We start from the raw sequence: 26267 nt of genomic DNA, 5'->3' as shown, positions 1-26267 counted from the left end.
ATAAGAGGGAATAATCATGGTGCTGGAACAGGATTATGGGGACAAGGGGAGGTCAAGCCTCAGTCATGAGCCTCAAACAACGGGAAAGTTTCACAGGAATGTGGTGACTGATTAATGGTTTCGGTGGGAATGAGGCCAGCAGAGATGGGAAAACTTCCTTCCAACTCAACTCCATAGTATTTGGCCCATGGAAGAATAAGAATTTGGTCTGGAGAAGGGTGCAGGGGAAAAGGAAGCCTTGGAAGAGATCAGTTTGGGGGAGGCAAGGAAGTCCAGAGTGTGTTCCAAGCAGAGGCTGGTGTGGAAAGGAAGAGTTTCTCAGAGCCTGACATTGAGTTAGGGGCACCCGTGTCAGGTCCTGGGGACTCGCCACGTGAGAACTTGATTCAGTTCCCCTTCCATCCTATCACTCACCAAGGAGAAAATCTTTAAAGACCCTCTAACACTTGCTCATCTTTCTTTTCCCCAGAGAGAGAGTGGCCTCAGGTGTAGAGCTAGATTTTAATATGGTCTTGCGGGCATTTCATTGAATAGTTACCTTGTATTTACGGAAAATGTTACTGGTGTGTTTATGTTTGATATAAAATCCATTATTTAAAACGTTTTAAAGTTTTTTTAAAAAAGAGTTCATTTTCTAAATATTCAGTAAATAATAGAGTGGTGAGCAAATGTGGCAAGGATAGCCAAGGTGGTACAGGAATGACCGAGGCTTTGGAGGTATTGACCCAGTGGACAGGTTGTGAAGGACAAGATGCAGGGGGAGAATTTGGAAGGGAGGGCAGTAGTGGCAGAGGCAAGAGGCTGAGAATGAAAACTGTGGGAAGAGAAAAGGACCTGACATGGGGGCACCCTGAGACTGACCTGGCAGAGTTCTAGATCATTCCGATCCTCCAGAGTCCCCCAAAGAGTCTCCAGAACCAGAGAGACCCCCAGAGCTCCTCCAGTTCAGATCTCACACTGCCGCCAGACATGAGACCAGAAACAAGGCAGAGGGATGGCCAATCCAGGGCATCCTTTTCCCGTCTGTGCTCCCCAGCAGCAAGCGAGCAAGCGTCCCTTGTGTTCACTGTGAAGGTCCCTATTGAAACTGTAGAGAGCCTCAGATACAACCAGATGAACCCAAAGAGCCCCTGCTTGGGCCTCCTCATCCCCCCTCCCTCCACCCCAGCTCTTACTCCACTAGGACCAAGGTTCTAAGCAAGTGTTGCTGAAGGGCGCTTGGGCTTTTAGGCAATGAAATCAGGCAAAGGCAACATTAAGAGGTTTTTATAGAAGTGGATAGGGGGAAACGGCTGGCGAGCTAGTACTCCAGTGAACAAGGAGGAAAATAAAATATCTACGTTGAAGTGTTTGGATTATGTTGTGGAGACATTGGCTCTTACAGTTCTGCTATGAGCAGGGAACATTTCATTCTGTCACCAGAGTCCCAAAGACTTTGGTTGTGGGATTTTGGACAGGAAAATTAATGAGCTTCAATGTCAGCATCTCTTCTTAATGGCCTCAGAACAGCACTATTGATTACAGCTGCTCAGGACAGTACGCTTCTCGTTCACTTGAAAAATGAAGAGTTGCTCTGTTGTCCTAATCCATCTTCGGAAATAATGCATTCTCTCCTGCACGGCTGAGTTCTCCATGCTAGATCATCTCTGAGCCCCGCTCCCCAGGGAAGCACGTGGAGGGAGAGAATGAAGACATTTATTGTCACTGTGACATGAAGGGTCTCACTTTTCCTCATGCTTTCACAGAGAGGAGGGAAGGATTTGGATTTTAGGCTTTCAGAAATTTCAGTTTAAATTTGGTTCAAATAGGTCTTCTCAATTTGAAAAGATATTGATCAGCTCTTCCGATAAACTACAGGTTTAATATATGTTGGAAAATTTCTTAGCTAAGTACCAAGAATTTCCAGTGTTTTATTGCCCATAAATTCCAGTTTGAACACCTGTGTGGGGAAAACAAAAATGATCTTCAGTGCTCAGAAGATGTGAGATTCCTACAGATCTGTGCCGACCGAGCTTTAAACCCAGGGCAGCAGGGATGCCTGGTCATCCTGTCACTCAGGCTGTGTTTTCTTCATCCAGTCACTGACTCTCTTGAACGTCATGAAAGCTTCCCTCTTTGCAGTGACAATTCAAAGTGAAGAAGAAGAAGGAGGTGACTAGATGCTGATTTCAGATTTAAAGTTGTGAGTGAGGCTGTGGTGGAAATTGGAGAAGGAACATAAGATGTTCCACCCAAGTTCGTATGAGCAACACTATTTAGCATGAATTAAGAGCCAAGTTCTGTACTTACTCAGGTAATATCAGTCAGCCTCGCCTTCCTTGCCTGTGAGGTTGGGATAGAATGCCTGGCATCTGGGGTGTTAGGAGGGCTTTTGGTTTGCTTGCTTGCTTGTTTGTCTTTAATTGTGGTAAAATATGCATTAACATAGAACTTACCAATTTAGCCTTTTTTGAGAGTACAGGTCAGTAGAATTAAGTACATTCACATTGTTCTACAACCATCACCACCATCCACCTCCAGAACATTTTTATCTTCCCAAACTGAAACTCTGCACCCAGTAAACAGTAACTCCTCATTTGTTCCTCCCTCCAGCCCCGGGCAATCACCAGGGTTTCTCCTTTCAGTCTTGGTGAATTTTTTTTTTTTTTTTTGCGGTACACGGGCCTCTCACCGCCGTGGCCTCTCCCGTTGCGGAGCACAGGCTCCGGACGCGCAGGCTCAGCGGCCATGGCTCACGGGCCCAGCCGCTCCGCGGCACGTGGGATCCTCCCGGACCGGGGCACGAACCCATGTCCCCTGCATCGGCAGGCGGAGCCTCAACCACTACGCTACCAGGGAAGCCCCATTCTCGGTGAATTTGACTATTCCAGACACTTCACATAAGTACAGTTATACTCCCTGTTTTCTTTCGTGTCTGACTTATTTCACTTAGCAAAATGACTTCAAGGTTCATCCATGCTGTGGCACATATCAAATTTCCGTTACTTTTTGTGGTAGGATAATGTTGTGTTGTACAGTATAGACCATATGTTGTTTATCCGTTCATCTGTCCATGGGTGTTTGGGGTGTTCACACATTTGGCTATTACGAATAACACTGCTATGAACATGGGTGTACCACTATCTGTTTAGCTCCCTACTTTTAATTCAATTGGGTATATACACCCAGGTGGATTACTGGATCATACGGTAATTTTATGTTTAAATTTTTGAGGAACCACCATACCGTTTTGAAGTTTTAATGAGAAGTTAGAACCAAGCATTTGGAATCCTCTGAACCTGGCAGTTCAAGCTTGGAATGGAAATAAAACTGGTTTGTCCTTCAGGCTCTAGGGTCCCACCTCTTGTCCAAACTAATTTTACAGGTGAAGTAATCCCCTTTCTCCAAATCAGTGGGGAAGTACTTCCAAGCGAGGGCTCTAGTTAGGGCGTGACATAACTTGTTCCCATGGACACATTGTCTTTTCTGACTGAGTTCTTAAACTAGGTCTAGCTAAAACATAAGGTAACCAAACGATAATAATAATGTATACCTTTGGGACTCGTCCTGTTAACTAGCCCTTTCTAGGAGCCAGGATAAGAGTGTCCTGGCCACACTGAGCAAGGGATGTGTGGGGACTGTGTGTTGAGAAAAGGTAAGTGGCTGGAGGGGACACATTGGTTTAAAATGGGAGAAAATTTTAGATGTCACAAGGACATTTCTTGATGAGATAAAGCAGGAAGAACATTCTGCCAGAAGGGCAACCTAGAGAGAGAATTGGATATTTATACTAAATGTGCTTCTTTGGGACTTTCCTGTCTTTAACACCTCATTTTACATTTTGAGTTTTTTCCCTTTCTTCTGAGGGCTTCACCCTAAGTCCTTTTCTCTTCTCCCTCCAACAATCACATCCATCCAGTGGCTTCACAGTTTACCCTGTCCACTCCCCGTTTTCCACCTCCAGCCTAGTGTCTGTTCTGGGCTTCTTTATTTATTCAGCAGATTTTATGGAGTCCTCACTATGGGCCAGGCAGTATTCTAGATGCTGGTCTAGATGCAGATGTGGTCCTTGTTCTCGGATGTTGATGTGGAAGTGGAGATGACAGTGCAGGGAGGATGCTTCAGTAGGATGGTCCAGCTGTCCCTGAGAGCTAACATCTGATGTCTGTTCAACATCTCTATCTGGATGACACCAAGCTCTGAAACTCAGTTTGCCCAAAGCTGAATTCATGACCTGCCTCCTTTCCCTGCAATCTGTCCCTGCTCTAGAATATTCTAGAATATTCTATCAAAGTAAGTGATGCTACCATCCTCCTCCTGGGAGTCATCTGTAAGAACTTCCTCTGCCACCGCTTCCAGTCAACCACCAACTCCTGTCCATTTTACCCACTGTGTATTTCCTGAATCTGTCCTCCTGTCTGTCTTTACCACCATCTCTGTCATCTCATGCCTGGACTACCACAAAAGCATACCCCTCACTCGATAACCACTCTTGCTGTCTCCTCACTGCAGCCAGAGGGATCTTTGAAGAAAGTACATCAGATCATGAGCTCCCCTGTGAGGGCCTTTTAGTGACTTCCAGTAGCTCTTTGGTTAAAAGCCGGATATGTGATCCAGGCTCCGCCTTCTTACCGGATTCAGATTCACCCAGCATCACCGCCACCCTTTGTGCCCCTGTTTCTTGACTTCACCATCCTTCAGACCACCAAGTTCAACCTTCCTTCCCATCTCAGGGCCTTTGCACGTGCCGCTCCATTTCCCCAAACACTCCCCACCCCATTTACCTAACTAACCTCATCCTTCAGGTTTTAGTTTACATATGACTTTGTGGCTGAGTCTTTCCAGACCTTCCCCACCCCCAGATTAAGTTAGAACTTATTCTTTTCTTGTACTTTTCTTCGGTAGGCTTGAGGATATTCATCCATCCACTAAACAGATATCTATCAGATAGCTTCTCTGAGCCAGGCGCTCGTAGGTGTTGGGATATATCAGTGAACAAAAGAGACAAAATCCCTGTAGACTTACATTCTAACAGATGAGACTAAATAAATAAACAAACATAATAAACCCAGAAATGGGATAGTTTATTAGAAGGTGACCTGGGCTCTGGAAAAAAAAGAGAGCAAGTTGGAAAGTTGGGCAACAATGATGGTGGGGGATTTGGTTGCCATTATGTCTAACTGTGGATAATTTTAAGTGTTATATATGCTTTTCTTTTTTTAAAGATTTCAAATGACTTTATTATTTCTTTTAAAATATTTATTTGTTTGTTTGTTTGTTTATGCCTGCGTAGGCTCTTAGTTGCGGCATGCGGGATCTTTCGTTGAGGCGCGTGGGGTTCTCTAGTTGTGGTGCGCGGGCTCCAAAGTGCGTGGGCTCAGTAGTTGCGGCACACGGGTTTAGTTACCCCGTGGCATGTGGGATCTTAGTTCTCCGACCAGGGGTTGAACCCAAGTCTCCTGCATTGGAAGACGGATTCTTAACCACTGGACCACCAGGGAAGTCCCAAGTGTGATTATATGCTTAATGTCTTCCTTGCTAAATGTTTCATTCCACTGGGGCTTACGTGGTGTAGTCTTCTCCAGGCACAGAGGAGGGTCTTTTGAATGAGATGAGTGAATGGATAAGTGAATGAGTGAATGAACAAAGAAATGTGAAGACAGAGAAAAGAATGGCCTGGGCCTGGACCCAGGCACTGGCATAGGAATGGAAGAGTAGATTTTAAGAAATACTTCACGCAAGAGCAGGCAGTGGTGTTTGGCCACCGGGTTGACTGGACGTGCCCTAGTGCAGGGCAGCAGTGCGTCTTACTGGCATGGAGGTTACTTACTGGGAAGATTGGTGCCATGTGACCATGAGCTGCTGCTTTAGGGCAGCTGGACATGTCCAACGAGCTTAGCCTTCTCAGTGCTTCACTTGCATAGCAGTGGGGTCTCCATTCCAAGAAACACAACTTCAGGTCACTCAAGGAAGAACCCCACCTCAGTTTAAAAGTGTCTTTTGCCTTTGCTAAGCTTCCAGTCCATTTAGCTTTCTCCTTGTGCCCCAGTGATTCCTTCCCTGTGACAGGAAAATCGAGTAGCACTTGATAGAAATATGAAAACACTGTCAGCTCAGATCCTCCACCTCCCTCGTTCTGCACGTTTTCAGCTCTTTGTACTCTTGATCTGGAAACACGTAACTACCAGCTGAGCTAGTAGTCGGACTATATAATCACAGACCACTTGCTGCCTTGCTCTCCTCTCTCTCCCTCCCTCTCCGCTGTTCGGTAGTTTTAAAGTTACACTACCCGTGCCACCACTTAAATTTTTCTTCACAAAATTGCTGACTTGAACTAAATGTGCCCTGTGATTTTTTTCTGAAAGATGCCAAGTTCTGAGTATCCCCTAGCTCACAAGCAAAATGAGTTTTGCCCACGGTGCACACTTGCATCAGCACGAAGTCATTCCCAGGTGAATATTTTACGACTGCAGCCACTGTAATTGCACCCCATGTAGCTGGAGGCACGTGTGAGCAGAACTGGCTCAGGGAGTAGGGATGGAAGCATCCAGATGAGGGTGGGGCAAGGGAGGCGGATCAGCCTTGGGCTTTGTTTTTGAGACCAATCCTGGTGCTTTTCCATTTCAGATGAGATTAAGTGAGGATCTCTTCCTCTGTTAGGTGATTTTTCTGTTAGGATTGCTTGCAGCCCCCTCTGGTCCATCTGTCAAACTGTCATTACCCCAGAATTAAAATTCTGACTATTTATACACAAAGGTAAAGGATCTCACCCATACTCAATATTGGTTCTAAATTTCTTTTGGCTCATTTGGGAACCTTGTTCTGTGATGGTTTTACATTTGTCTAGAAAATGCCATCAAAGACTAATTAACAGTGTCAGAAATATACCAGATTAAAGACTTCTCTTAGGACCACACTTTGAAAATCCCAGGCTCTACCCTTTGGGATTTGAGGAAGCCAGGAGAGCGCAGTTCTGTAGTTCATGGACTCCTAACTGCTGTGTGAAGCAGAGCTGTCAGCCAGAGCCTGGGGGCGGCAGGGTAGAAGGTAATGGGCGCTCCAGGTGCAGGGACACTGATTTCTAGAAGATGGATCGATCCCCAGGAATCACTCACCCCTCCAGGCTGCCAGACAGCTGAGGTTCGGCAACAGCCTTCCGTTTCTGGGCAGGCTGTGCTGAATTGTTGAAACTAATTAACAGTGTCAGAAATATACCAGATTAAAGACTTCTCTTAGGACCACACTTTGAAAATCCCAGGCTCTACCCTTTGGGATTTGAGGAAGCCAGGAGAGCGCAGTTCTGTGGTTCATGGATTCGTAACTGCTGTGTGAAGCAGAGCTGTCAGCCAGAGCCTGGGGGTGGCGGGGTAGAAGGTAATGGGCGCTCCAGGTGCAGGGACACTGATTTCTAGAAGATGGATCGATCCCCAGGAATCACTCACCCCTCCAGGCTGCCAGACAGCTGAGGTTCGGCAACAGCCTTCCGTTTCTGGGCAGGCTGTGCTGAATTGTTGAAACGACTTGGATTTTGGAATCAGACTCGAATTTGAATGCTGACTATGCATTTATTGCCTTTGTAATCTGTCCTGGCTCAAATTACTCAGCCTTAGTTTCTGCTTTTGCAAAATGAGCAGCAGATTGCACAGATTAAATGAGTGCATCTGTGTAGGTGTTTAGGAAAAGTCATTTGTCTGGTATTAGCCCTCCGCCAATGTTAGTTTCCGTTTCCTGCAGGCCTGGGCAGTGACAGGGGTCTGCTCCTGGGAGGGGTTTGGAGCATTAGCGTCATATCGAGCAGTAAATCAGAGGCAAAGGTCCTTGTTGGGGATTCCAGCTGTGAGGCTGTGGTTTGTAAAATGACAGGGCAGTGAGCCAGGGGGGAGCCCCGTGCCCAGCACGGGTGTATCACGGTGTCTGCCGGATAGCAACTTGGGGAGCAGGAATCTGGTGGCCAACACTGGACAGCTTGTCCTGGCATTGAAATGGGCCCCGTTGCCACCTCCTATAGGGAGATTGGTGAGCCTGAGCCCCCGTGCTGACTGTTCAGGGCTCACTGTTCAGGGCAGGAAGGGCCACAGTGAGGGGCATGGGCCGAGCCTGGACAGAGGGGCGAGGAAGGCAAAGCACCAACAAAGGGGAGAGGGCATCATTATATCTTATTGTCATCACTGTATTTTCATGTCCTGTTTCTTTAAGGTCTGCAAATACATATGGCTTTGAGAACAATTGTCAACAGAATAGACGGGTATTTCACTTCCTAAAAACAGGGAAGGAAAGAAACAGAAGACTTAATTCTGGTGTTTAAAAATATTTGACATTTTGCAAGAAACAAGCAGCATCTCTACTACTGTGGGACTCTTAAGTGGTTTGTAATCACCATGACTTTTCTCACTCTTAATTGATCATAAACCAGCTTTATCTGCTTTGGAATGAACTTTCCTCACACCTCATTCAGGACCCTACCAGGCTTGGAGTTGGTCCAAATCAGGGCTCATTAGCACATCTTAGCTCATTAAAGACTTGTCCAAGCAGGTATTCTCAACCCAGTGATGGCTCACCAACAGTAATATTGGCCCCTCCCCTGTTTCTAAATGCTTCCTCTGAAGTTGCCTTCTTCTGGTCAGACCTTCACTGTTGCAGAACAGTTGATGTACACAGTACTGTTTACAATACATATTACATAGGACCCTTACTTTGTCTTATTGATCTACTAAAACAGCTTTGGATTGCGTCTTTGTTTCCAGCCTTGCCCCATTCTGATCCATTTTCCCCGTTCCACAGCCATGGCCATCTTTCTAAAATGTATACATGACCATGTCATTCCTTATTGAAACCCCCCGGTGGCCTTTTGTTGCCTTCAGGATCAAGTCCAAACTCCTTCATGCTACCATGGGGCAAGTAGATGTACATGCAGAGGACTTGGGAACCTCAGAGCAAAATGTTATTACCATTATCTTCAACCTTCCCAGAAGAGTTTACTATGGTTGTAACACTTAAGCTGAGTTTTAAAGGATGAAACAGAGATCACCTGGCAGGAGGGGAATGGGAAAGGCATTCCAGATAGAGAGAACCACATGCTTAAAGGCACCAAAGCAAAAAACATCATGGTATATTCATAGCATGATAAATAGTCTAACATCAGACTTTAAGATGGTGGTGGGATGAATTGGGAGACTGGGATTGACATGTATACACTGATGTGTATAAAATGGATGACTAATAAGAGCCTGCTGTATAAAAAAACAAATTTAAAAAAGATGAAGTAAGGGATCGTTGAAAATAATTAGTTTTTGAGAAAGAGGAGGATGTGAAAGAGACTGGAGAAAGAAGGTAACATTCAGTGAATATCTCCTGTGTGTCAGGAACCCTGCTAGATGCTTCGTCTAGGTTATTTCTTCTGATTTGCACCAGAACCCATTTTATAGATGAGAAAATGTAGATTCAGAAGGACTCAGCCTTTTTTCTGAATCACTCCAGCTTATATGTGGTGAATCCATGTGCTTTCCACTAGGGTAGCCAGCTCAGGGGATCAGGGCAACAGCTGGAGTGTCCTGGCTTGTCCTTGCCTCTGCTGCAGCCTCCCTTGCCCTGGGGCCCATCTCCATGCAGCACCATGCTGGACCAGCTCGTCACGTCTACTTGGCTGATGCGCTAGCTTAGTAGTCTGTGGGAGTTTGCTACTGTCACCTGACAAACTACCACCAACTTATCCACTTAAAACAATACCTGTTTATTTGCTCGCATGTGGCAGAGCTGAGTTCTCTGCTCAAGGTCTCAAAGGCTGAAGTCAAGGTGTTGGTTGGGCTGAAATTCTCCCCTCCAGGCTCTGGGGAAGAATCCACTTCCTAGCTCATTCAGCTGTTGGCAGAATTTACTTCCTTGTGGTTGTAGGACTGAGGTCCCCTTTTCTTTCCAGCTGTCAGGGGGGAACTACCCTCAGCAACCAGAGGCTGTCCACACTCCCTGCTGCTGGTCCCCTCAACCTGCAAGCTGGGGATGGGGCATTGAATCCCTCGAGTGCTTTCAATCTCTGACTTGCTCTTCTGCCTCCAGCCAGAGAAAATGCTGTGCTTCTAAAAGGCTAGTGTGGGGCTTCCCTGGTGGTGCAGCAGTTGAGAGTCCACCTGCCGATGCAGGGGACACGGGTTCGTGCCCCGGCCCGGGAAGATCCCACATGCCGCAGAGCGGCTGGGCCCGTGAGCCATGGCCGCTGAGCCTGTGCGTCCGGAGCCTGTGCTCCGCAACAGGAGAGGCCACGACAGTGAGAGGCCCGCGTACCGCAAAAAAAAAAAAAAAAAAGGCTGGTGTGATTAGGTCAGGCACACCCAGATAACTCCCTTTCCTAATATCCAATGTGCTGTATAATGCAACTTACTCACTGGAGTCAAATCCCTCAGATTCACCTTCCTCCGGATTATGCAGGGCATGTACACTGGGGAACAGGGCTCTTGGAAGACATTTTAGCATCCAGCTCACACACATATCTTGATTACACTTATGTTTAGAATTTGCCTTTATTTAAAATAAAAATTTTCCTCCTTGGAATAGCCCAGGGTTTCGTTCCTATCTGCTGCCTAACACTTTGCCAGAAGTCCCCTTAGGGAAGGAGACCTTAGCAGATGTTCCATTTCATTGATATTTTAGGAAACAATTTATTCCACTTCTGCTTAAGCCCCTAGGCAGCAGGCTGGCCCATTCTTTGCTTTCTGTGCGCACAGCCTTAGGTGCCGTGTTCACGGCCGAACACAAAGAAGGTTCCAGTCCCCATTCCCTGTACCTACCTGGCCCAAAGCTACTGCCACTTAGTTAAGGCGAAGCTGTCTTGGAATTCTGTGCCCTTCAGACACATGTTCTGACTAATGCAGAATTCAGATTCTGCTACTGATTGAAATACTTCTGCTTATAAACCTTAATTTATGAATTTTCAGCTCTATGAGTAGCATTTATACTTATTTTTTATTTACAAACATTTTTCAACTTTATGAATTTCTAACAACGACAAAAACAAGAAGTGAAAGAGAATTCATGAGCCGTCAGTTCCTCAGTTTGTGGGAGAGCAGGCAGGAACAGATGCTGAACATGGCCCAGTGCAGACATGGGACTCCCTGCTCTTTGGGGTTGCAGGGTGACCCCAGGTGTTCACCCGTGCCTGGTTTGCACCTCACGGTTACCCAGCATAAGACATCGCCATTGTTGGAGGAATGGAGAAGAAAGCCCTTGGAGAGGGGAGATGCAGAAGAGTTGAAACTCACAAGCATGAGCTTGGGATCAGAGATTCCTAAAATCCAGAAGCCAAGAGACAGGCCTGGCTTCACTGCTTCAGGCTTAGTGTGGAGGCTGCTAGCAGCATCCTTGAGAAATTTCCCTAAGGGAAGCGGTCAACTGAAGCCTTTGCTCACATATCATGAAATCTGAAGCATTTAAAGGGGTTGTAAGGTTCATTTACGAGTCTGTTGATGATAATTTGCAAAAGCCAGTTTGAATAATGTTTGCCTGAGTGATTTTATGATAGGTTTTTCAATATTTGTGATTTTATTTTGCATAGATGATGGTTGAACAGCAGGTACCAGTCATACCTTTACCCATAACAATGAATGGAAATAGGGATTTCGATTTTGAAATTTATATTGGGAAGGACTTTGAGGAGAAGGATTGTGTCCATAAACTAAGGAAGAGCAAATGGTTTTCAGAGGCCAGGAGAGGGGAGCCTACCATTTATTTAGTGCTTACTGCATATGAGATGCTCTAGACATGATTTTGTGGTCCCAGCGGTGCTTGCTCCTCTAATGTTACAAATGAAGATGCAGGGGAAGAAAAGTTAGTGACTGTCGCAGGGTTGCCGTGTTCTCAGTGCTCAGCGCTTACCATGGGCCTCAGCGACCACAGTGCTCTTTTACTGGAGCCAGAAAGGCACAGCCAAAGCAAAGCAAAGGATTCTCTTTGTTTTGTTTTGATTCATAAGTCCAGTAATTATAATGCTTTAAAAACTGTTTATTTCTCTCTATAACCCTAGGATTCTTCCAAGGAATGACATATTTGCCATTAAACCATGATGACTTAAACTGCTTGAAGAGCTTACCATCTGTTTTCTACTGAGGTTTTCCCCATACAATTTCAGTTGAAAACAGTTGCTATTTATGTTATTTGGACATTAGTACAGCTCCTGGGGGTTCATGGTTTTGGACCAAGGCTGTCAGAATCAGGAGGACTTCAGTACCTTTTCCCAGTTTCTGATTGAGACAGATGAGGGTGTTACATATGGAAAGCAGGAAAAGTCCATTACTTGACAGGCATTAAAGCATTGTTGAATAGTGAAGGTATATTTTTGTAGAGCCCTAGTTTAGCTAAAGAAGTAACCAAAAGTTAGCTATCAAGAATTATTAAAGAATTAGCTATAAAGCTAACCCAGAAGAATTTTAGATGTTACCAGTCTCGTTTTCCACTAAGACAAGTAAGTACTGTCTTTTCACTAAATCTTTCAGTCTTTCATTCAACTAGAGCAGTGGTTCTCACTGGAGCTGGTTTTTGCCCGTAGAGGGCATGTGACAATATCTGGAGACATTTTTTGATTGTCACAACAAATCAGATTGGGGATGGGCAGGGAAAGAGGGTGCTACCGGCATCCACTGGGTAGAGGCCGCCAGGGATGCTGCTAAACATCCTACAATGCTCAGGGCAGCCTCCACAGCAAAGACTTATCCAGTCCAAGATGTGGATAGTGCCCTGCTGGAAAACTCTGGGCCAAAGGGAAAAAATAATGAAGTTGTCATTGAGGAACAAAACCAATACTATGTTGAAAGAGAGAGAAAAAAAAACAAAACAAAACGGAAGATGACTACCCTCTCGGACCCTAAAGGAAAAGGGAGAGTTTTCTAGCTCCCTGGAGGGGAGAGAAAATTCTTAGAGTTCAAGGGATGAATATTATTTGGATTTACAAGTTGGCGAACCTCCTAAAGCCAATAGGCTGTTCTTTTTTTTTCTTTTTTGTGGTACGCGGGCCTCTCAGTGCTGTGGCCTCTCCCGTTGTGGAGCAGAGACTCCGGACCTGGGGCACGAACCCGCGTCCCCTGCATCGACAGGCAGACTCTCAACTACTGCTCCACCAGGGAAGCCTGGCTGTTCATTTTTTAACAGGCTGTTCAGTTTCTTCTCCCTTAAAGGTTTCATATTCTCCAGAAACTACTAAGTAGAAAGGGTTCTTTTTCAGAGGGCAAGAAATCCCGGCTAGAGGTACAATTCTGACTTCTTCTAGCAGCCCCTGAAGGGTTTATAAATATATAGGAAAGAAGGTTAGGGCTCAGTTGCAACGACCCACTTTTCAACATTTGACTTGGTTTCTCAGGATTTGGACTTGGTTTGCTGTCAGACTGTGGCTTACAGAAGCAGTGTTTGATGTGGAGTAACTCATGCATTCCTCGGATGCTTCAAAACAATTAATTAAACAGATCTGTGACACAAATAGCAAACTATATTAGAGCCCCAAATCCAAGCTATGGAAGTGGAACACCTAACCTTTCTTATTGCTCTATTAATAAAAGCCAGTAGATAAGCCCTTGATCATTTCTGTAATTTCTTATACCTTATTAATAACTTCAGCAGAATTTAAATTGAGTTCAGATCAGTTGCTCTTATCTTTTAACAACTCCCATATTAAGCATATAATTAAAATGCTCCAGTTTAACTATTTTCCCCAAGGTATTAACTACTAAAAGATTCACACAGTGATGAACCAGAGTATTCATGGATGAGGCCTCAAGCTTTTAAGTACTTCAGATAAGGAAAAGGGATTTATTACAACTGGTCTAATTGATATAAAAGAGGAATGGTAAGTTGCTTTTGATTACTCAAAAGTCTCTTGAAATACTGTGTTAGCCCTTGGTCTTTTAAGTCACTAACCTGCATCAGTATTTGACCATGTTCTCTCCTTTGGGAATGTGACTTGGTAAATATTAAAGAGAATTTCTCAAGTCAAAAAGAAGCTTTAAGTCACTTATGTGCTGGGAGTTCAAATGTCCTGGGCTGGGTGACGCTGGCTTATATCTTCCATGATTACATCTATGATTTTAAGAGAGATGGTATGATCACCCCTGGCCTTTGCTCTCTTTGTTAACCAGCTTGGTTTTTCTTACAGTAGCTCTGTTCCCTAGAGGGGAATTAAGAAGATGTTATAGAGAAGATGGCATTTAATGATGGCATTTACGAAAGACCGGAAGGCCTGCCCACGTTGCAGGATGTCACAGATGGGAGGGAAGGGTACCACTCATACAGGCCCACTCTCCCTTTAACCTTTGTGTTCCTGGACCGTGAATCTCACCTTACCAGTTCAACTGCACCCATATTCCCCCTGTTTCCTGAGCAGACATAAAAAAAAAAAAATTAGAATGAACTCCAGGAAGAGATGAGGAAGCTTTTCTGGAGAGTCTGGATGGGGAGGGGTGGGTAGAGAGTAGGGGAACAAAGGTGGGGTTTTTTTCCTAATCCTCTGTGATGATTTAATTGTGATCATTGTTAAAAGAAGGAAATTTGGGGAAAGTATGCCTAGCCCTGGGGCACTGCTAAAATTACCTATTGAAGCAGTGGGAACTTGTGAAGGTAGAGATGGCTGTCAGTGTCGGTGTCTGCTAATCTGCTTCCCTTATTGATCTGGTGGAGTTAGGGATGTCTTGAGGGTATTTCCGTAGGGCTTGCATGGGACAGGATTTCATAAAACAAGGTGCCATTAGGAGTCACGTGGGACAGATGGGGCACTTGACAGCATGACAGCTGATGATACTTGTGATGACAAGCTAACATTTATTGAGTACCAGGCACTTTGCAAAGTGATCTATATGTATTTTCTCATTTAATTCTCAGGTTGGGAATTCCCTGGTGGTCCAATGGTTAGGGCTCCGTGCTTCCACTGCAAGGGGTACAGGTTCGATCGCTAGTTGGGGAACGAAAATCCCGCATGCTGCGTGGCACAGCCAAAACAAAACAAAACGAAAAACAACTGAAAAAAGAACATAATTCTCAGGTTAACCTAATGACAGAGGGTAAATAAATAAGCCATTTCATAAAAGAGGCTTAATTAATTAACTCTTTAAAGAGAATATTACTAGTAGGTTTCACATCAGGTATTGAATTTAGGCAGAGCCTGTGGTGTCTGTGACTCTACTATATGGCCCTATAACTATTATTATTCTTAAGACCTTGCTGTTAAAGTCCAGCCAGCAGAGCGCAGGAGGGGAGGCCTGCAGCAGGAATCCAGAGAGTTTCCGTGGAGCTAGAGGAGCCCTCTTCTACCCAGTACCTGACCTGGAGAAGTGTGTCCTGCTGCCTGATTAGGATGCCATGATGTCCTCTGGTCCAGGGCTGGGATCATTTACCAGATTCCCAGAGCACTGTGTTGAGGAAGATGCTAAGGCCAGCCCTGGATTAGTGAGAAGTTAACATTCACTCTAGGTGAAGTGGGAGTAGTGAAATGCATGCCATGTGTTTCTCCTCCTTTCACTAGGACTTAGGCTACTGGGGAAAGGTGATAGAGGAAGAACCATGATTCTTTAGAGCTGCCTCTTCAGAGCCAGACTCCAGTTACTGCCTTGGAAAGATGTGAAGCCATGAGATGTTGGTGGTTGGAAGAAAAGACAAGAGACAATAGGCTGATAAGGCTGATGGGCTTTGAATGAGGCTCAGTGTTGGGTTAGTGGGCGTAAGGTCAATGTTGCCTTTACTAAGGGCTTATAGGTGCCTCATACTGTCCTAAGTACTTTATTCTAAACGTGTAATAACCCTTTTAATACAACAACTCTAATGAGTAGATACCACTGTTATCCCCATTTTACAGTTGAAGAAATGAGGCACAGAGAGAATGAACAACTTGTCCAGGACTTGAACCCAGGCAGTCTTAACCACTTAACTGTTACCCTCTCAAACTTTATGAAACCCAGAGATGAATGTGTAAGATGAGACTAAAGCAAGTACTGAAATGATATAGAGGAAAAGTATTAGGTGAATGGTATCCTCTCTTGGGGAGAGGGGTAAGGGTGCTTGGGCAAAAAGACCCCCAAACCATTCAATTCTGTTTATCTTTCTGTGTATTGTTTTTAAAAATGTTTGAAAACCACCGCACTACCATAGACAGTCCCCACCTTTTAGGCAACCGATGCCCCACCTTGGCCGTGCTCAGTGACTGCATTCGTGGGAGCTGTTGAGGAAAGTGTGAAGCTTTTAGTGTCTCTGGGCTCAGAAATTGAGAAGAAGAGTTGACTATGAAAGGAAGCACTGACCCCATGGGACAGGTTTGCACTCAGTACTTCGTTCATACAGCAGATACTTCTGAAGCGTAGCCTTGTTTATGGCGGGGCAGGAATTCACAGGGTAGAATCCTGCCTGCCTGGAGTTTGTACGGCTCTTGATGTGATGGTGGGAATTGAGGTGGGAAAAATACGTTGGGCCAGATAATGCAAGAATTCGAGGGCCACAAAGAAGAGTTTGGAGTTCATGTGGAAGACCACACAGAGGTATAGGGAGGCGGATTCACTGAATGAGGGAATAGGGGAGGACGGGGGAAGAGTGGGGTCTATGCCATGGTGTCCCCGACAGGTGCTAAGGGGCTGACCTGGGTGCCCGCAGGAGCAGACAGGGATTTAAATTTGGAGTCTGTAACGGAAATGGAAGCCCACTGACTTGCACTGGTCGACAGAAGGGAGAGAGTCAGGAGGATTCTGACGCTTTAATTCTGAGTTTCCAGAACAATGATGGTCGTTAATAATCAAGAATAAAGGAGGGCGGGGCAGTGTGCAGCTGAGAGAAATGTTTGCTTTAGACGTTACCTTTTCCCCAACCTCTCCACTTAAAGTACCCCTTTCACCCTTGAGTTTGTCCTGCTCCTGTGTTTCTTTTGTAATTGGTCGCAGTTTGAGATGATTTTGTCCGTCCCTGTCTGTGCTCCAGGTGTCCCCCCACTGGAATGTAAGTGCTGTGAAGACAGGACCACATCTGTCCTGTGCCTCCTGCCCGGGACAGAGCGTGGCACAGAGAAGGCTTAGTCTCCTTCATTTTGACAAAGATATTTCTTTGCCTAAATGGTAAGCTAGCAGGTTTACTTTAGCTCTTTAGTGAGAAATAAAGCATCCACCTGGATTAAAATATGCAGGAGGTGGTAAATAAAACATCTAGTTGGTACCTTAATAATTAAACTAAATTTTGCTGCCAGGTGATAAATGCTGCTAAATCAATGAAATATGCATCAATTAGGCAGTCACGCAGCCAGAACATTATACAACTTGATTGCCTGGGATTGTTTTAAAAAATCAGTGAAGAGACTAGTTTAACCATTGTAATATGGATAAATACTCAGAATCAGGAAAACATGTTTCTTCCAGTTTGGCTGTAATGCCTTCACAGTATTAATAACTGATTTGCTTTTCTTCTGCAACCTTCCCCTTAAGAGCCTCATCCTGGTCTGGTTAGTGTTCATTCCTCCTTGTCATTCTTTCTTCTTTTAAAGTTCAGTCTCACATAGAGAATGGACTTGAGGACACGGGGAGGGGGAAGGGTAAGCTGGGTCGAAGTGAGAGAGTGGCATGGACATATATACACTACCAAACATAAAATAGATAGCTAGTGGGAAGCAGCTGCATAGCACAGGGAGATCAGCTCGGTGCTTTGTGACCACCTAGAGGGGTGGGATAGGGAGGGTGGGAGTGGACATGGGGATGTATGTATATGTATAGCTGATTCACTTTGGTATAAAGCAGAAACTAACACACCATTGTAAAGCAATTATACTCCAATAAAGATGTTAAAAAAAAGAATAAATAAAACTTCTGTGTATACTTACAAAAAAAAATAATAAAGTTCAGTCTTAGTTATTGGCCTTCCCAATAAATGAAGTGGTAACAAGAGCATTGGGATGTGCATCACAAACCCTAACGTCTCATCCTGACTGCAGTCTTGGTCAGAATGATCCTTTCGAGCAGGTTGGGTAGATACCACTCATCGCTTTGTAGGGGGCTATCAGGGCTCCTATAAATCTACACTTCCTCCGCCCAGTGCCTCAGGTCCTGTGAGGGACTTTCATTCCTTTAGTGCAGCCTTGTCTGGCCTGAATTTGCACGTGGCCTCCTCTGTCTGTGGCGTAGGACCAGAGCCGCTGAGACCCACACCTAATTTGGTGGGAGTAGATGAGAAAAGTGAAGGAGTTAGCGATGCCATCCTTCTCACTTGGGAGCTTGGTCCTTCTGCTGTAGTGGATGGGATGCAGTAGTGGGTTCCAGGGGTGTTCTTTTTTGTGTTATTCAAGAGTGTGCCACCAGGAGACAGAAGCACCCTGGGACGGACGGGTTGGGATCTGCTGTAGCCACAATGCAGGGACGCTGGATGGGAAGTAGGAATAATCACTCCTGCGTGAGAACAGGAGTTCTCAGGGGAGAGGTGAGAGCTGAATCCCATTTCGAGGAACCTGTTCCAACCAGGGGATCCAGGAAAGAAAACTGATGTATGAGAATTTTTTAATTGATTGATTTTGTAGATAATTCAAATACCATAAGATTCACCCTTGTATGCATGAATCTGGTAGTTGTTAGTATATTCACGAGGTTATACACCATCACTCCTAATGCCAGAACATTTTCATTACCCCCGGAAAGAAACCCTTTACCCATTGGCAGTCAGTCCTCTCTCCCCTGGCCCCCTCGCCTCTGACAGTCTCTAATCTACTCTTGCTTCTGTGCTTTGTCTATTCTGGACATTCCATATAAATGGAATTGTATAATACGTCGCCTTTCATGCCTGGCTTCTTTTATTTAGCATAACATTTTCAAGGTTCATCTGTGTTGTGGCTTCTATCAATAATTCGTTCCTTGTTATGGCTGAGTAATATTCTGTTGTATGAGTAAACCACATTTTATGTACCGTTCATCTCTTGATGGACATTTGGGCTGTTCTCCCTTTTAAATTATTATACATAATGCTGCTATGAATATTTGTGTACAAGGCTTTGTGTGGACATATGTTTTCAAGTCTCTTGGGCATATACCCAAGAGTAGTACCACTAGGTCATATGGTAACTCTGTGTTTAACATTTTGAGGAACTGCCAAACTGTTTTCCAAAGAGACGACTCTGTATTACAATCCCACCAGCAATGTATGAAGATTCCAATTTTTCCACATCTCTACCAACACTTCTTACTGTCTGTGTTTTAATTATACCCATCCTAGTGGGTTGAAAGTGGTATTTAATGGCTTTGATTTGCATTTCCCTAGTGACTAGTGACGTTGGCATCTTTTCATGTGCTTATTGGCCATTTGTATCAGTATCTCTCTTGGAGAAATGTCTATTCAAATCCTGCGTTCATTTTTAATTGGGTCATTTGTCTTTTTATTGTTGAGCTATAAAATTCTTTATGTATTCTGGATACTAGACCCTTATCAGATATATGATTTGTAAATATTTTCTTCTATTCTGTCAGTTGTCTTTGCACTTTATTAATAGTGCCCTCTGAAGGACAAATGTTTTTATTTTGATGAAGTCTAATTTATCTGTTTTTCTCTTTAGTTACTTGTGCTTTAGGTGTCATATCTGAGAAACCATAATCTAAGTTTTCTTCTAAGAGTTTTATAATTTCAGTCCTTCCATTTATGTCTTTGATTCATTTTTAATTAGTTTTTTGTTTGTTTGTTTGTTTTTTGCGGTATGCGGGCCTCTCACTGTTGTGGCCTCTCCCGTTGCGGAGCACAGGCTCCGAACGCGCAGGCTCAGCGGCCATGGCTCACGGGCCCAGCCGCTCCGCGGCATGTGGGATCTTCCTGGACCGGGGCACGAACCCGTGTCCCCTGCATCGGCAGGTGGACTCTCAACCACTGTGCCACCAGGGAAGCCCTTTAATTAGTTTTTGAATATGGTCTGAAATTCATGACTTCATGAAGTTTTTTTCTTCTTCTGCACCACACGGCTTTCAGGATCTTAGTTCCCTGACCAGGGATTGAACCCGGGGCCATGGCAGTGAAAGCGCCAACCACTTGAATACCAGTCCTAACCACTGGACCGCCAGTGAAAATTTGAAAGACTCAATTGATCAGCTCAGGGTGTTCAGGCATGTGGGGAATGAACCGTAGGAGCTGTTCCTGGAGGAAGAGTAAGAAGCTGGTTTTCTCCTAGGATTTGGTGCTGAACAAGCATCGTTGTCCTGACAGTCTGAAGAGAAAAAGGTAGAGAGATCAGGTTTATGTATAGAAGTGGACCCAGCTGAATTCTATAACCATGCAGACTATAGGCCTTGCAAATTCTCACTCTAATGAAGGAGATCTTACTTTCCAAATAGCGAGTCAATGATATGATGATTTGGATATCTACAAAAGATGGCCCCTATCCAGCAGTGAAGCAGGATGCTGTAGTCCTTTGGTTAATATGAGCAGAGGAATCCCTTCATACTTTGGTGATGATGATGTGACATCTGATATTAATCTTGAATACTTTCCAAGTTCCTATGAAAAGCTCATTTGCTGTGTTGCTAGCCTGTAAGTGTTCATAACTAACACATAAGAGCATACCATGCACCAGACACCACTCTAAATGTTTGTGTTTTTTTTTTAACTAACTCTTGCATCACCTTTTTAAAAATCCACTTGCATTAGCTCTTTTAATTCTCACAGCAGCTCTGTGGAGTCAGTTATCGTTATCGTCACTTACAGATGAAGAAACGAGGAGCAGGGAGGTGGGAGGGAGAGGAGGCCTGTTTGTCTTTCCCCCGAGTCTGCACCATTTATCATGTGGATGGTTCGGGACACAGTAGGTTCTGGTGGTTGGGAATGGGATGACTGATCAGATGCGTGGACCACTCTCACTAGCTGTATCCTCCAGAGCATCTTTCTGGCTCACACAGGCATGGTTTATTTCCAGTTGTTTTCTCCTCTTACCATGCAGTGGTTTGATGTTGTCTGCATTGTTGTGAAGTCCCCGAGCAGTTACAGAATTCAGCAGCCGTTTCCAAATTCAGAGTACTTGTCATTTACTGAGTCATGTGTCTTTAAGTACTGGCTGACTTAAGCTGGTTTTCAATGAGGGGTACTGTTCACTGCCAAGCTGTCTCCCACAATAAGGGACAAGAGCAGGGTTCAATTTTATTTTATTGTATTGTATTATTTTGTTTTGCTTTACTTTTTGGTAATTCAAGACCTCTCTCAGAGGGGAGTACAGAGCTTCCTTGATGCTTCCTACTTCAAACAGATGAATTACTTCCCAGCCTGGACAGCAGCCAGATCTCCAAATTGACATGTTCACTGAATTATAAATTTCATGTAAGAGAATAATGCCAGGCACAAGAGCATTTGATAAAAGGGCATTTGAACTCCACAAATGATACAAAATATTCTCCTTCTTAAGAAACTTTAATAGTTAAATAAAAGGCTCTGTGTGGAAGATTTTATGTTCAATTCAACTTCCACTACACATTTCAGTGAATAGATTATTTTGGCAGTATGTCAGCAGGAGGCTGAACATTAGATAATTCCATGTGAAATATTTCTAGTGACCGAGCCATTGCCATCCCCCCTCAAAATGTCCTACAACCCCCAGAGATTCTCTGAGTCCTAGGATGGGACTGGTGAGCCTGTGCTGTGATTCAGAAGCTAAGACTCACTGTTCTGCAGGTGCCCGGTGTCCCTTTTCTTGATGAGGTTTCAGTCAAACACGTGCTTACTTTATTTTTCTGTTGAGGTAACATTGATTCATAACATATAGGTTTCACGTGTGCACCATTATGTTTCTACCTCTGTATACCCTACGATATGCTCACCACCAAAATTTTCGTTTCCATCCATTACCATACGGTTGATCCCTTTTACCCATTTCGCCCTCCTGCCGCCAGCCCCCAACCCGGAGCCCTCTCCTATGGGAACCGCTGTTCTCTGTATCTGTGTGTTTGCTTGGTTTAGTTTTTTCATTTATTTTGGCTTGGGGGGTATTTGCTTTTTATAATTTCACATATGAGTGAAATCATACAGTATTATTCTTCGTCTGACTTATTTCACTTAGCGTAATCCCCTTGAGGTATATCCATGTTGTCTCAAATGGCAAGATTTCATCTTTCTTATGGCTGGGTAGTATTACATGGTGTGTGTGTAGGTATGTGTTTATGTAGCGCATCTTCTTTGTCCATTCATCCACTGATGGGCATTTAGGTTGTTTCCATATCTTGGTTATTGTGAATAGTGCTACAGTGAACATGGGGGTGCGGGTATCTTTTTGGATTAGTGTTTTTGTTTTCTTTGGACAAATACCCAGAAGTGGAGTTGCTGGATCAAATGGTGGTTCTATCATTAATTTTTTGAGGAACCTCCATACTATCTTCCGTAGTAGCTGCCTCAATTTCCAGTCCCACCAACGGTGCCTGACGGCCCCCTTTTCTCCACTTCCTCCCCAACACTTGTTACCTCTTGTCTTATTGATAACAGCCATTCTGACAGTTGTGAGGTGATGTCTCGTGGTTTCAATTTGCATTTCCCTAATAATTTAGTGATGTTGGACATCTTTTCATGTGCCTGTTGGCCATCTGTATGTCTTATTTGGAAAAATGTCAATTTAGCTCCTCTGCCCTTTCTTTAATATGGTTGTTTGGGTTTTTGTTAAGTTGTGTGAGTTCTTTATATATTTTGGATGTTAACCCATTATCAGATATATTATTTGCAAACATCTCCTCCCATTTGGCAGGTTGTCCCCTGATTTTGTCGATGGTTTCCTTTGCTATACAGAAGCTTTTTAGTTTTCTATAATCCCGCTTGTTTATGTTTGCTTTTGCTTCCTTTGCCTGAAGAGACACATCTAGAAAGATACTGCTAAGACCAATGTCAAAGAGTGTACTGCCTATGTTTTCTTCTAGGAGTTTTATGGTTTCAGGTCTTACATTCAAGTCTCTAATCCATTTTGAGTTAATTTCTGTGCACTGTGTGAGATAGTGGTCGTTTCATTTTTCTGCATATGGCTGTCCTGTGCTTGCTTTTTTTTTTTTTTTTTTTTCGGTACGTGGGCCTCTCGCTGTTGTGGCCTCTCCCGTGGTGATGCTATGCTTGTTTTTTTTTTTTTTTTTTTTGCGGTACGTGGGCCTCTCACTGCTGTGGCCTCTCCCACTGCAGAGCGCAGGCTCAGCGGCCATGGCTCAAGGGCCCAGCCGCTCCACGGCATGTGGGATCCTCCCGGACCGGGGTACGAACCCATGTCCCCTGCATCGGCAGGCGGACTCTCAACCACTGCGCCACCAGGGAAGCCCCTGTGCTTGCTTTTTAATCTGAAATTCAGGATACAGTGTACATCCTTTCAGCGGAGTTTCATCATTTTTATTCTGTTTGTGTTTATCAAATGCATTCTCCTAGCCCTGTTTAAAACTATTTAAAACCTTGCACGAGACCTTCAAAGAACTATAGGGCATAGGTTCTCTGTTAGGAAATCACACGTTCTTTAGTTTTCCGTCCTAAGTACACTTTTCTTTAGAAACCAAACAAATCTTACCTATTTTAAACAGACTTTCAGAGGGAGGAGAGCAGCCATCTCTTACTCTAAGGGGTTGAATAAAACTCCTGAGTATTTTAACACTAAAGCCACTTAATAATGTTATCATTTTGATGCAGGCCCTATCTAAATAGAATGTTATGACTATCCTTTTAAAATGATGAAAACAAAACAATTTAATCTTTCACTAAAATTCTGTATACTTCTTCCAGCTGTCATTGCCTGTTTTCCACAGTAGATGGTCATGTTCCTAACTGGATAGTTTTATCCCCAACAAGCGGTAATCTCAGTGTATTCAGGCTCTCTGTTTAATTTAGTAGATTAGTCCTTGCAGCTGTACCCAAAGGTACATTTAGAAGATTTACCCTTTAATAGGAATAGATGGTGGTGTCATTGTCTTTAAGAGATTACAAATGTATAAACCATAATAGGTTTGAAAAGATATAGAGGAAAAGATTAGGCCACGGCCATTCCGGGCATTTAAATCTGACACAAATCCCAGGATGCCCTATCTTCAGAGCAGTCCATTGTAAACAAGCTGTCCTATAGACGCAGAGCCTGTTCTGTGTTGAATAGGAAACTGAAATGATGAATAAATACCTGCCTTTGCAGTAGACTGGACTCTAATGCAAGGTCCTCTTAGTTTGATGAGGCCTCAGCTTTTCAGACGAAAAGCTTCATGAGTTTCAAAGGGATTCTCTGTCTCCATATTCTCACCCATCTACCTTCATCCCAAGCCTCTTCTTCTCAAGGTGAAATCAGCTGGGTTTCAGGGAGCACCGAATGCACTTCCTGGACCAGTGGTGCACATGTGCATTCCTACTCTCGTCTCCCCTGGGTCACTCACACTGTTTCTCACTGTTGCTCATCCTCTGTGAGTCACAACATAAATGCTTACCATATGCGTCTGCAGCTACACATCCACACAAGCAAATTGTGTGTGCGTGAGCACACGTGTAAAATCTTCAGAGAAGTGAGGCTGCTCTTGGCTTTTGTGGAGCCCCTGGCATGGGGATTTGAATGACAGACTTCCCTGTGGTGGCAAAAGGGAGCTGTTTTCCACATCTGGTCCCAGAGAAATGGTTTTCAAGGCCACTCACTAGGAGTCGGGTCAAGTTCTAAAGCAGGTGGCAGCGGTAGGATGGTCGGCAGTGGCACACGGCAAGGGGGTCCATCCATTTTTCATGAACTTGTATGCTTCCACAGGTTCAACCTTTGGGACTGAAGACCAGCCGGCTCTGAAGGCAGCTCTGCCTTCCAAAGACACACCCAAAGGGGCTGCCCGGGTGGCCCCTCCAGCATCCTCCAGTGTGACAACACCTCGCAGGAGTTTGCTTCCGGCGCCAAAATCCACGACCACACCGGCGGGTAAGACTTGCGCTGTGGAGAAGCTCCGCAGTGGAGAGCCTCTTCTGCACTAAAGTCTTGCAAGTCCTTGGGTAAATCAGTTGTTTAGATGGGATGACAGATGAGTTTCGGATGGCATTTAAAATTAACAATAATAATACTACCACAATTTTCAAGGCACTTCCATATATTCCTATGTTTAAATTCTCACAACTCCCTCTCACTCCTCTCTGTGACTGGTAACCCATCAGCCCACACAGTTTTCATTGCAAAGAAAAAAGGATCAAGCTGTTTTAGGCAAATTTGGTTCAGGGAAGCAGGCGCTGGTGAAATCACTGGAAGGCCAGTAGGAGTGAGCTGCAGACTGTGCCCCCGGGAGTGGGTCCCTGATCCCTGGGGGCAACTGCTGCCTCTACAGGGATTCAGGGGCTCCATCCCCCTGCTGGTCCCAGGCCCGCACCACCCATGCTGGGATGCAGGGATCAGCGGCTACCGCAGAAAGCCTTGCTCCCGAGCTCACGCCGTGTCTGCTCTATCCAGACCAGCAAAGCCGACGCCCCGAGCCCTGCGTCTCCACACCCAGGAAGCTAGTGAGGGACACAGGGAGTTCAGCTGACGCAAAGGTGTGACAAATGAAGGTGCTGGTCAGCAGCCCGGTGCGGCCCCCGCCCCGCCTCCTCCTCCCAGATCGCAAGCGTGCACGTTTGCCCGCGGGATGTCCAAGCATCCCGCCAAGCATGTGGCTTAGCTTTCCATCTTCCGCGCTGTAGGAAGACACACTAAGAGGAAGGAAGCTTGGATGTTGAGCCTGAATGCACAGTAGATGGCTCACCCGTGTGGCTATTCATTGCTCCAGGTTATTCTTCTGTGCTCTTGCACTCATGTACCAGTGCATATACATATACACGCAGATGGGCTTGCGTGAGTTCCTAAAAGTAAGATTGGATTGTACCCATTTTTCTACATGTTACTTTCCTTACTCAGAGTATGTCATAGAGCTGCCCTCAAGTCAGTGTACGGCTCATTTTTCAATGGCTGCCTGGTGTGGATATACCATGATCTATTGAACCATTCCCCCACTGGTGGACATTCACTTTGTAACTGGTGTTTGCTGCTATAAACAATGCTGCAGTACGTGTCCTTGGTGGCATTCTTCCTACAGGATTGATCCCCAGCAGTGGGATGGCTGTGTTTGATGCATTAATAGATATGATTAGATTCCTTTTCAAAGAGGCTGCAGTGCTTCACCTTTCCACCCATATCCCTGCTAAGAATAGATAGCATTTAAAAATTTTTTTGTCCATTTGGTGGAAGTGTTATTTTAAATTTGCATTTCCCTGACCACTTGCCCTTCAATGGAGTACCACCTTGTAATCCCCCTTGGTAAGACTTAAATTGACTTGTTTGGTTTTGCTCTTCCTCAGTGGAGGAAAAGCTCCTGGGGAGTGACTTGTCC

At 44.7% G+C, this 26267-nt stretch overlaps 1 protein-coding gene across 1 annotated transcript in view; it reads left to right on the top strand.

The window, feature by feature from the left end:
• MTUS2 (microtubule associated scaffold protein 2) overlaps nt 1–26267 on the top strand; it is a 312496-nt gene that overhangs the window by 131530 nt on the left and 154699 nt on the right. Inside the window, exon 4 of the mRNA XM_024755523.1 lies at nt 24671–24832. Within this exon, the coding sequence (XP_024611291.1) occupies nt 24671–24832 (162 nt within the window). The remainder of the gene's footprint in view (nt 1–24670; nt 24833–26267) is intronic.

The sequence above is a fragment of the Neophocaena asiaeorientalis genome, unplaced genomic scaffold, assembly GCF_003031525.2.
Source record: "Neophocaena asiaeorientalis asiaeorientalis breed wild unplaced genomic scaffold, Neophocaena_asiaeorientalis_V1.1 scaffold59, whole genome shotgun sequence".
Classification (NCBI taxonomy): Eukaryota; Metazoa; Chordata; class Mammalia; order Artiodactyla; family Phocoenidae; genus Neophocaena; species Neophocaena asiaeorientalis.
The sequence above is the reverse complement of the archived record's forward strand: the minus strand, read 5'-3'. Positions and strand labels throughout refer to the sequence as shown.